This window comes from Acanthisitta chloris, unplaced genomic scaffold, assembly GCF_000695815.1.
Source record: "Acanthisitta chloris isolate BGI_N310 unplaced genomic scaffold, ASM69581v1 scaffold45385, whole genome shotgun sequence".
Lineage (NCBI taxonomy): Eukaryota > Metazoa > Chordata > Aves > Passeriformes > Acanthisittidae > Acanthisitta > Acanthisitta chloris.
Genome location: NW_008676255.1, coordinates 11729 through 23474, shown reverse-complemented (window position 1 = coordinate 23474; position 11746 = coordinate 11729). Strand labels below are relative to the sequence as shown.

The 11746-nt window shown below is 51.0% G+C and overlaps 1 protein-coding gene across 1 annotated transcript in view; it reads left to right on the top strand.

Moving 5' to 3' along the window:
- Positions 1 to 3470: 3470 nt before the first annotated feature.
- The window catches only part of LOC103803482 (proprotein convertase subtilisin/kexin type 6-like), a gene marked incomplete at its 5' end in the record, with an annotated part of 14820 nt that continues 6544 nt past the window's right edge, over positions 3471 to 11746 (top strand). Inside the window, 7 exons of the mRNA XM_009076039.1 lie at positions 3471 to 3683; positions 5095 to 5195; positions 6782 to 6885; positions 7340 to 7457; positions 8493 to 8681; positions 8918 to 9054; positions 11319 to 11498. Coding sequence (XP_009074287.1) covers positions 3471 to 3683; positions 5095 to 5195; positions 6782 to 6885; positions 7340 to 7457; positions 8493 to 8681; positions 8918 to 9054; positions 11319 to 11498 — 1042 coding nt within the window. The remainder of the gene's footprint in view (positions 3684 to 5094; positions 5196 to 6781; positions 6886 to 7339; positions 7458 to 8492; positions 8682 to 8917; positions 9055 to 11318; positions 11499 to 11746) is intronic.

Below are 11746 nucleotides of genomic sequence, written 5' to 3'. Positions count from 1 at the left end.
GGGACCCCTTGGGATGGTTGGCCCTGGCGGGAGCATCCGGCAGTGCCGGGCGCCGGGCAGAGCCCCGGCAGAGCAGGCAGGGCCCAGGTTGTGTTGCAAAGCTCTGCCGGGATGAGAAACCCAAAGTGGTTCTTGAAGGGGTGATTTACACCTCAAAATGTCCCCCCAGGTGCTGGCATGGATGAAAGCAGCCACCCCCCATGACATCTCCAACTCCCCTGGCCTCTGGTTCCCTCTCTCGGTGTTCTCCATCCCAGTATGCCTTTCCCTGGTTTTCTGTTTGGAAGCAGTGGCTGTGTCATGGCTGGGGAGGGACACAGGTGCCATCACAGGATCTGGCCATGGGTGCACAGGAAAAATTCAGATGATTGTCCCTGAAACCCTCCAGTGAGAGAGCTCAGCTGTCATCATGTATGATTGACAGCTATCAATCCCTGTTGGGGATGCCCTGGCCTTGCCATGTCCCTTCTCCCTTTGGGCACTTTAAAAAGTGCCTGATACTGGCTAAAAGCATTTGGAAAAAGACCTTTCTTGGCAGCTCAGTGGGTGCTGGGTAAGTGTTGCAGCAGCTCCAGGCTCTGCAGTGGGCATTCCCCACGTGCTTCAGAGAATCTGGGGATGAAGTTCTGTTGCCAGCAGTCCCAGGCTGGGCCGTGAACCCCCCTACTTCAACCCCTTCCTCCACTCCTGCCTCTGCTGCCTCTTCTCACAGTGTACTGGGATTTGGGACAGCCACAGGCTGGGGCAAGCAGCCTCCCTCTTATCTAAAAATAGGGTGGAGTGTTTTTCCCACTGTTGACTTGATTTCCTGCTGGGGCAGTGAGCCTGCCGAGGAATCCATTGAAGTGCCGGGGAGTTCATGCCATGTAAATACGGGGGAACAAGCTGCTTTTTAGACCTTATTTTTCCATGCAGGAGCAAATAGGCAGCAGCAGGGTACTTGCCCAGCACAGCCCCACTGTTTTGGGATGCTTGTTTTTGCCTCCTAGGAGAGCCTCACTGCCACCCCTTGTTTTGTGGCACCCACTATCCTACATGCACAGCTCTTAATTGCCAACTTCTTCTCCTTAAATGACGAGGAAAGCTGCAAGCAGATAGTTAACCACCACCTTTAGCCCGAGCAAACAGCTGTAACTGAGTTATAAATCCTTAAAATTGAGTTTTTAATGGAAACATTAAAATAACCTTTATCTATTAGTGATAGGACTGCGCTGGAGTAATTTATCATCTTATTTCATGTTCCTCCAGCTACACTTTATTAGTTCCCAAGCTAACGAGGGGATATTTATCCTGGTCTCTCATGGAGTGCCGTTGGGCACACGCCCAGGCCCTGCTGTGCTGCGGAAGCAGGAGATGCTGTGCGTCCCACAGCCAACCAATGAGCCACTGGGGTGAGCTGGATCATCCCCAGCCTTGGCCAGGGAGGGATTCCCTGGTTTAAATGGTGCCCAGATCCAGGTTTTACAGCAGCCAGGAGCCCCTTTCTGGCATGGTGTTGGTTTAGGAGGATGGCAGATGAAGAAGTTGTGTGTTCAGGGTCTGCTCTGGTGGTTTCTTGTTTGAGTGGATTTTTCCAATCCAAGGGTGAATTGGATCATCACAATTCATGGTGAGCTCTTGCTCTGCCAGAAGTGCTGTCAGGTATTCGATGTGCATTGCTGTAGTGTCATTCATGCACTGATGTGCCTGTTCATGTCCTCATGCAACCATACTGGCTCCAAACCTGCTTTCCTCCAGTGCAGCCCCTGCCTGGACATTGCAGGGATGTGGGTTTGGATCAGGACCAAGCAGAATTTCTCAGCTTCTGTGGCTGTGATGCTCAGGGTCTGTGATGCAAGAGAGGTCTGTGCTCCCCGTCCACTGATCCCAATCGAAATCATTGCTGTGTCTCTGCATGCTTCAGCAGTCAGTGTCTTGTTTTATTGCTCTGATGAGTGATGTGGGACAGCCTGGGTTGCATGCAGTGGGGCTCATCCTTGGAGCTGGATGGATTTTGGTATGGGAAGGCTAGACAGTCACTGTCTGCACTGAGCACGTGGACTGGGATGCTGCCACCTCAGAGGTCCAGGAAACCCTGGAAAGTGAGATGGGAGATGTCAGCAGCAGGCTTGGTGGGCTGACCAGCTGGGTCGAGCTCTCCATGACACAGAGCAGGGCAATAATTCCCTTGGCAATTGCACTTTTTCTTACAGAGCTCCAGACAGCTCTATTAATCTTCACTAGGGAAATACCCACCCAGTTTGGCTGGGAGGCAGCCCAGATAATGAAAACTTTCATAAAGTAAGGGAAGAGCTTGACTTAGGCTGTGTATCCAGAGGCAGGGTCAGCTCTGAGAGCCTCAGCTCCAGGAGGGGGGCGAGACAGGTAATAAACCATCCTGCTCCCCCCAGCGTTTAAAGCCCACAATAAATCCCAGTGAATTCCTCCAGAGCAGAGCTGCTTTGTTATTATTATTAGTATTATTTTTTGTGGAGGAAGCTGCTGCAGAGCAGTGGGAGGGAGGTAAACACCAGATCTGCCCAGGCGAGCCCCGAAATCTCTTGGTGGCAGGAGTAGCCGCGGGGAGGATGGAGCTGCTCGTGTGCTTCCATCGCCTGCCAAGCCCGGCAGCGCGCCACCCTCCCCGGAGAGCCCTGCCTTGTGGGGCACGGAAGGGAACCAGCCACTTCATTTCCTGCCCCAACCTCCTGGGATCACCAAAAATCCTCCGTTTGGGGCTGGCGGCACCCTGTTTGGGCTGGGTTATTCCTGGGTGTCCTGGCCGTGGACTGGATTGAGCGGCGAACGGGTCTCACCCCGGTGCTATCGCCTTCACTAGGGGCCCCTCTCTGGCACCACAGGTGGCACTGCCAGGTGGGATTTTCCCCAGCTCCAGGGAGGTCTGGGCAGTTGATGCACCTCTCCCACCCCACCAGTTCCCAGTGGGCTCCTGCAGCTGCTCCTGGTGGGTACAGCTCCAGCAGATGTTCCTGCCAAGTGCTGAGGAACAAAAAGAACCTAAAGCATAGGCAGGGGGAAGGTTTCTGGTGGTTTGTGTGGGTTCACAAGGGGCTTTGTTGGCTCAAAAGATGAGGGGTTTGGAGGGTTCCCTGCTGGTTGCTCCTGCAGGGCCATCTCTGCACCCCAAAAAGCACCATGCTGGGTGTTACAGCCTGGTCCAGGGGCTCTGAGCACCTGAGAGGTTTTCCCTGAGGAGAGCCTGTGAAAAATGCTGAAATCTCATTGCTGGAGACTCTCCTATCCTTGTGGGGCATTGCTATTGGTAAAGTGGGGCTGGCTAAGCTGTGGGGCACATGTGGGTGCTGATCCAGGGGGCTGAGCGCTGGGCAAGATGGGACTCATCCTTCCACCCTAACCAAACCCTATGCCCAGACCCAAAATTCAGATTTACCTCCTCCTCCTATGCTGAGATGGCCTCTCATCCTGGGCAAACATCTCCTCTAAACCCTCCATCTCCTCTCTGCCCGCAGGGTCGCAGGGGTTTGGGGTCCATTTTCATCTGGGCATCAGGGAACGGCGGCAGAGAGGGTGATTACTGCTCCTGTGATGGCTACACCAACAGTATCTACACCATCTCCATCAGCAGCACCACCGAGAACGGTTACAAGCCCTGGTACCTGGAGGAATGTGCTTCCACCCTCGCCACCACCTACAGCAGTGGAGCTTTTTACGAGCGGAAAATAGTGAGTTTTACCCCAAAATCAAGTGGGGCAACATCTCCTGGATGTTTTTTGTGTGGCTGGGCTGGGTGATGGCTCAGTTGTAAGAGCCATGCTGTGTCCTTAGCTCTGCAGTGGGTTTTGCTCTGGTCGTTGGAGCTCTGGTCATCCAGAGCTCAGGGATGTGATGTTTTCCCTGGTGAATGGGTGAAAAGGCTGGAAGTTTGCAAAAATACCAGTGTAAATATTTACCTGTCACCCTTAGCACTTGATCACTGTCCCTTGTATAAAAAAAATAGTGAATTTTGAAGACTTTTAGCCTGCTAGAGAAAAAAGAGGGAGGACGGAGGCATTTGGCAGGGATGTGGCAACCCAAAATGGGGAGCAGAGACTTTTTGGAGCCCAGGAATTGCCTGAAAGTATGTGCACATGTGGATCAGACCAATCTTCCCTGCCTCCCAGGCTATATTTGCACTGCCCCAACAGCTGCTGTGGTCCTGTCGTACCAAGGCTGTTCCTTACCAACATCTCTGTGCATCACCTGAACCTTGGGCAGTAAAACATCACCCACCACCATGTCAGCTTAACCAGGCTGGGAGAGTTTTCCACCCAAATGAGTTGTTTTGACAGAAAATATGGGTGTTTTTTTTACAAGTAAATACTTTTCTTTTTTCCTTTTCAGGAGTGATTTCTTTGGCTGCTAAGAAATGAATTTGCAGCCAGAAAACAGAATCTAAGTGCCATTTTCTTGGCACTCAGGAGTGTTTGCATGGCTGAGGCCAGCACCACTCCAGTGCTACTGAAGCTGGGAAAAAAGAGTAGCTTTCAGGGACTCCTTGGGACTGGCTGGCTCATCCTCCCCCTCCAGAAATCACCAGATTAACTCACAACTCAGAAGCCTTTTGAAAATGAGACAGAGCATCTCTTGGCCCACCTCTCTCTCAGAGCTTTTGGTACCCAAACATCACATTCTGTCCTGTAACAAACAAGCTGGAAATGGCTTTTATTTTTCCTATGCAAATGGAAATTGTTGCCCAAGAGCAGGAGCTGGAAGTTTTAAGGAAAGGATTTAATGTGGCACAGCCCAACATGCACCCGTGGACATGTACCCATGCCTGCTCTGCCCTGTTCACACCACTCCATCTGCCTCTTCCTCCAGCTGATCCACAGCAAAAGTGATGTTTCTGTCCCTTTCAAATAATTCTTGCACCTTTGTTCAAAGGAAAATGTAAGCAGAGGTGTTTTGTCATGCACCAAATGTATTTGCAGCCCAGTTTGAGGCTCTGGACACCCTGATGGCATGGGAGCCATGGCAGGGGTTGGATACCAGCAGGCTCAGCTCCCCACTGGCAGCATCCCAAGCAAACCTGGGGGACTGAATGGGGTAGTGCCCATGCTGGGAGCATCTCAGGGGCTGCATCTCCTCTCTCTACAGGTCACCACAGATCTCCGGCACCGCTGCACAGATGGCCACACTGGCACCTCCGTGTCTGCCCCCATGGTCGCAGGCATCATCGCCTTGGCTTTGGAGGCAAAGTAAGTGTAACCTCTCCGGGAGAAATGCTACTACATTTAGTACCTGGTGAACAAAACCAGAAAGAAACAAGGTGGGATTTTTGCCTCTGGAACAATTCGAAACGGGACCAAGTTATTCTCAATCTCTCCTTTTTGGCAAGGTTTGACCCAGAGTTGTTGTTTTGCATCTAATCTTCCCACAGGTGTTTTATTGAGCTAATTATTCACTTGTTGCCATCTGTTGAAAAGCTGGGGTTGGTGAGAGAAGTCAGGCTTTTTGTTTGGTGTCTTGAAACTGCTGACAGCAGCTCCAACAGGGGGGTTATAAATACTTCCTGGAAAATAAATGTCAGGAACATCACAGAAAATGGGAAATGTCCATAGAAGTGATGATTTTCAGCAAGTGTTGTATTTCTGGAGGAAAAGGACTACTTTTGCATAATGCCAAAAACTCATATAGCTTGACCAACAGTGATACACTCCCTGGTTCAAACAAGCTGCTCTTTGCCTGTTATCCCTGTCCCAGTCCTATTCCCAGTCCCATCCTGGTCCCATTACAGTCCCCCAGTCCAGGAACAGCCCTTGGGCATCCCCGTGTTGCTTCATGAAGCATCTTCTTATGAGCTTATTATTATTTTTATGGAGTGGAAATAAAATAAAGGCTGGGAATAAGCCTCAGGGCAGCACTGCACTCTCATCTGGGAATGGTGATCGTGGCTCCAGTCTTCCTCCTCCAGTTTAATCCCAACGCCCAGGTCGGGTGAGCATATTTCCGGAGATGCCTTTTTCATTACAAATATATTAAAAGCTTTAGATGTAATTTTTGAATTGTTTAGCTGAGGCATAAAATGCAACATTAAGTACCAGAGCTTGGTGCTCAGGCACTCCATTATGACAGGAGAGAATAAATTGAATTTCTTTCCTTAAATGTTGCTCGAGAGCAATATAAATCCCAGCTCGAGATGCTGAGGAACTGACTGTAAGAAAAACATGGAAAATTCTTCAGCAGTCTCCCTGGGCTGGGGTCTTGGAGGGGCTCAGAAGCACAGAGCACTCAGTGTCCAGCACTCTGAACACACAGATCCAGTCTGGGTGGGGAGGTGGAAACAATTTGGGTTTCATTTTTCTGTTAAATGAAGAATACATGGATTTTTTTCCCAGCAATTTTTATTCCTATAAAGGGAAGGTTTGCTCAGCATCATGTATCAGTGAGCTGCTGAGCCCAGTACCTTGCCTTGGGATGTGCTTCGTTCTCATTCTCCTACATGAAAATGAGGGGAAAACCTTCCTGATGTGCTCCATTTCTACCTCAGAGCATGAGATCTAAATTGCCTTATCCAGGAGTAAATCCTGCAATACCTGTGGGCACACGGCATCCCTCTCTGGTCCACCCTCTCTGCCTAGGCTCCCCAACTGATGACCAACCTCCAGGCAGGGTGTCAGCATTTAAATCATCAATTCTTGGTTTTTTTGAGCAGGAAAGGGGGGTGTGTTTGTAGTTGTTTGTTTTGTTTGGTTGGGGTTTTTTTTAACTCAATGGGAGTCCCTGCTGCTGCTGGGAAGACTGGGAGCAGCAGAGCAATCCCATGAGCCACATATTGTTGCAGCCCCCTGCTCACCTGGAGGGATGTTCAGCACCTGCTGGTCAAAACCTCACGGCCAGGGCACCTGCGAGCGGCTGACTGGAAGACCAATGGTGCAGGGCATAAAGGTGAGGGGCTGTGGGGATGGAGGTGGCATGGGGAAAGTGGACAACCAAGGGAAAATAAAGGTCTCCAGAGCTTTGCTCATGGGAGTGTTCACCTTGGGTGGCCTCTCTCAGCTGCCTCTGGCGATGGAGGAAGGACAGGGCAGTAATTCATGGGGTGAGATGCTTGGAAGTCTTGCTTGGTGGAGGGTTAGAAGTCTTGCTTAGTGGAGGCTCTCCTGAGCTGCAGTGCTTCCTGCTCCTTTCAGTGGGCTACTCCCAACAATGGGTTTTCCATGGTGCCAGTTTGGGATGTAACTTGGGCAGGGAGATTAGTTCCATGTGTTGAAGCACCTCATATGCCAACGGGGTCAACTCTGCACCTTCCCCGATGGTTTGATGCTCCAGCCAAGAATTCAGGAGGAACTCCTGACCCTGCTTGGAAGGCAGTGGGTTTCTGAGTCTTCTCTCTTTCCAGTTAGCCATCTATATGGCTTTGGGCTGGTGGATGCTGATGCTGTTGTGGTGGAAGCCAAGAAGTGGAAGATGGTTCCTCCCCAGCACGTCTGTGTGGGAAGCCTGGACAGGGTGCCCAAGTGAGTGTTGTGGGGTGGGATGTTCTCCTGGGACATGCAGATGCTTGGAAGGGCTGGTGCAGCTAGCTCTTGTGATGCAAAGGCTCAGCTGCCATCTCAGCATTTGCAGAGAGAAATTGGCAGTCAGGGTGGCTGAGACAAACCCATGTGCAGACAAGGTGGTGCCCATGGATTTTACAGTCGGAGTGATCCACACCATCCACCCCAAGATCTGTTTATTGACTCAGATGTGCCCATTTGGGTCCATGCCTATGGCTTGGTAAAGCTCAGGTCCCTGCTCTGGGACCAGCTTTGATGATAGGTGATCTATTTTTGCCCTTTCACATGATTGTGCTTCCCAGATGGGTGACCAACAGGGAATTTTTGAGAGCTGACAGTGAGAGACCAAACACAACTTGTCTGTTGGGTCCTACATGAGCAGTGATGACTTGATCTCTTCATCCTTTGCCCCCAAACACTTTGTCTTGATGGAAGACACCAAAAACTGGTGCTTTGTTGCAAACCTTCCCAAATTTCTAGTGTATTTGAATTTGGTTCAAACCAGATTAGGTTCACATCTCATCCTTGGTAGGTCAGTCCCTGCTAGGTTAAAGGGATCGGGGATCTGACCAAATGGACCTGCCTGATTTACCACTGCCTGGCTGTAGAGTGAGAGAGCTGTTCATCAGAAGAGTCTTTGGAAGACTTGCATATGCAAAGCAGGGATGAATGTGGAGCCAAGTGCGTTCATGAAGCTATTTATCTGATACAGACACTAATTACAGCCCAAAGAGGAGTGCTGCACTGATAATTATAATAAAGCAGTGCCCTTGCAGCCCATAAGGCATAGATCTTCGAAGCAGTTCGAACCCATCTCGTTACCATCCAGCAATTCAGCAAATTCCTCTGCTAGGACACTGGGAACTGCAGTGGAGGATGAGATAATTTTTGCTGTGAAGCAGTAGGAAACTGAGTTCAAGTATAATTGGGTGTCCACGCTGCTGGGAACCAGATTCACTGCTGTCCCCATCATGAAGCTCTGCCCATCCCTGGCAGGTACATCCGAGCAGACCACGTGCTGCGTGCCAGCACCCTCAGCAGTGCCTGTGCTGAGCACCGTGACCAGCACGTGCTCTACCTAGAGCATGTCGTGGTGCGGCTCAGCATCTCCCACCAGCGCCGAGGAGACCTCCAGATCAGCCTCATCTCTCCAGCAGGGACCAGGTCGCAGCTTCTCGCCAGGAGGTAAGAGTGGTTGGACCCAGGATGTGTCTGAGCTGGGCAGCATCCTCCTTTAGGGGGTTGCTGGAAGTTTTGTTGGGCTTTTTGGGAAGGTGGGGGCATGTCCAGGTCTCAACTGCAGAAGGGCTCCATGCGAGGGTGTGTGAATGCAATGATCTCTAAACCCTTAATTACCCATTTACCTTTTCCAATTAAATTTGACATTCAAAGTCACGTTTCTTGGTGCATTCCCATTGCAGGGTGTTTGACCACTCCAACGAGGGGTTCAAGGGCTGGGAGTTCATGACTGTCCACTGCTGGGGGGAGCGAGCAGCAGGGGAGTGGACCCTGGAGATCCATGACACACCATCCCAAGTGCGCAACCCTGCCGTGCAAGGTAAGGGTCCCCCGGCACCCGTATCCCCCTGTGACCACCAGTTCCCCTCAATCCCCAAACTCCTTGCAGACTGCTTTGTTTGGCTGTGAATTTTATGGTCTCCAGCAAAACTGATTGCCCAAATATTTCAAAAATGGGAACAAAACATCAGCTCTGAGCACAGGAGGCTGTCGGTCTGGCTGAGCTGGGAGTGGGTTTTCTCCCAAGGGCAGCAAAACTCACTGCACCCGAGAGCCAGGTTTCCAAAATTAAACTGTAATGAGTCAAAATGAGGAAACCCAAGAGCTGTAATTGTTGTTTGTTTGTTTTGCTTCATTGCTGGGACATCTGGCGTGTGGGCTGGTTGTGCAACGATGCAAGGGGACAATGCCCCTCAGGCTGCAGACGGATGGACATCCTCCCTGGGCTGCGACTGTGTTGGTGGGGGGTGGTTGGGCTCAGCCTGGACCCCTATATATCCCCAACCCCACCGTGTCCCCCTCTGCTTGGCTTGGCCACCTGCTCCCTGACCTCATCCCAGCCAAGGAGCTGTGCTGGTGGGAACTGGCCCCACCAGGAAGGGGCAGCTGCCTCGCTGGCTGGTGGCAGCAGGGCATGAAGCATCCTGCCTGGGGCTGGCGTGTCTTGTGGGGGTGTTAAATCCACACAATCATTGATAGGAATCCAGGAGTATATTAAAAATATCTCCCACGCGACTTTCTGGCGGGAGGTGCACGTGGGGGTTCATTGTGTGGAAAGTGTTTCTGTTTGCTGCCTTCACCCTAAGTCTTTTGAACTCAGAGAGCAGCAGCAAAGCGCCCACGGAGCTGCTTTTCCCCTGGTATTTACAGTCTGTGGTGGGTGTTTCTGAGCCCCTTGCAGGCATCAGAGCTTGGCTTTACCTGGCTCGGCAAAATCAAATGAAAACGAGCACGTTAAGCCACACCCTCAAAGGATCTGCACCGGATTTGAAGCAGAGAGGGCAAAGATGTTTTGTTAGGAACTGCAGTGATAGGACAAGGAGGAATGGGTACAAATTGAAAGAGGGAAATTTAGATTGGATATTAGGAAGAAGCTTTTCCCTGTGAGGGTGGTGAGACACTGGCCCAGGTTGCCCAGGGAGGCTGTGGCTGCCCCAACCCTGGCAGTGTTCACAGCCAGGTTGGCTAAAGCCTTGAGCAACCTGCTCTGGTGGGAGGTGTCCCTGCCCAGGGCAGGGGTTGGGACTAGATGATCTCTAAGCTCCATTCCTACCTCTTAATATTCTACAATTTCTATGATTATATGATACTTACAGAAGAAATGGGTGTTAAATCTTTATTTAATGCCACTACATTGGTGAATTTAATACCAATTAAATACTATGAATGTCCTGTCACTGGTACTGCTGCATGCCCATGTCTGCCCTATGCAGCCTGGGCTTTCCTCGCATAGGATATTTTGGATTTAAAGCAAATCAAATTCTTTTGGTGGCGGCACGTGGCGGAGCACTTCCCTGGCTGATGCTGCGGGAGCTCAGCCCTTTGCAGGCTCCGTGGTGGTGCTGGCTCCATGCTGGCACTGCTCAGTGCAGCAGGTGGGTCTTCTCATCCCTTTGGGAGAGCCAAGGGATTTGGGTGTTGGAAATTTTAAACCCTTCCTGGAAATGCAGGGATTAAGAGCTAAAGCTGAGCACACTACAGGCGTGAAGTGACTTGCATCGATGGAGAATTGAAAGAAAAACAGCATTGGAAAGGAGCAGCAGCAATTTTGGACTCTCTCCTCAAAGCCACGTGGCTTGTGGAGGGTCTTAGTGTGGGTGTAAGGCCTTGGGGAGGTTATTCAGGTGCAGCAAAGGCTCCAGTGACTGTTTCAGGGGACACCAAGTTCAGACCTCTGATATGTCAGGCAAAGGGATGTCTGGAGCAACAACAGCAAGAACTAATCCAGTGTGTACCAGGTGGCTTTTATCAGACAGACATAATCCTCTGTTATGCAGCTTAAAAAGTTACTGGTTTTCTCCAATGTTGGACACATAGCTATGGTGATCCTGCAGTTCATCAGATGAGTTATAGAATGAAAAATTCCTTGTAGGTACCCTAAACAGCTGCATTTGTGTGGGCTGGGAGCTCAGGGTCTCATGTACATTTCTGGGTGTTCACTTCTTCATTGCTTCTGCATTGACATGTCAGTGGTGACACCTTGATGGTCCAGTCCAGAAGGATCTTCTGCTTCCCCCAAAACTGAGCTCTCCAGAGAGGAACAAGGTGGGGAATGAGATGGGTGTTGTTGCTCCTGCCCCACAGGGAAGCTGAAGGAGTGGAGCCTCATCTTCTATGGGACAGCTGAGCATCCCTACACTGCGCTGGGTGGGCCCCAGTCCCGTGGGAGATCAATGGAAGTGTCAACATCAGAGATGGAGCCATCGAGAGCTGCCTTCCTGCAGAGCCAGGTGGAGGTGGCAGAGGAAGAAGAGGAGTATGCAGGTAAGCACTGGCTGAGCCACAGTGTTGTTCCCCCCAAAGTACCTGGGAAAATGCAAACCCTGATAAACTGGAGGAGCCATGAGACCTGATCCTGGCTGGGGCTGAGGCAGGCTGGGAGGAGTGGTGCCTGTGGCCAGCACGGGGCAGCAGGACAGTGAAATTAGAAGGTAGAAAAACGACCCATCCCAGCACTCCCACCACAAATTGGTGGTGCAGCTGTCTGAGGAGTAAAAAAAGCTCTGCCCACC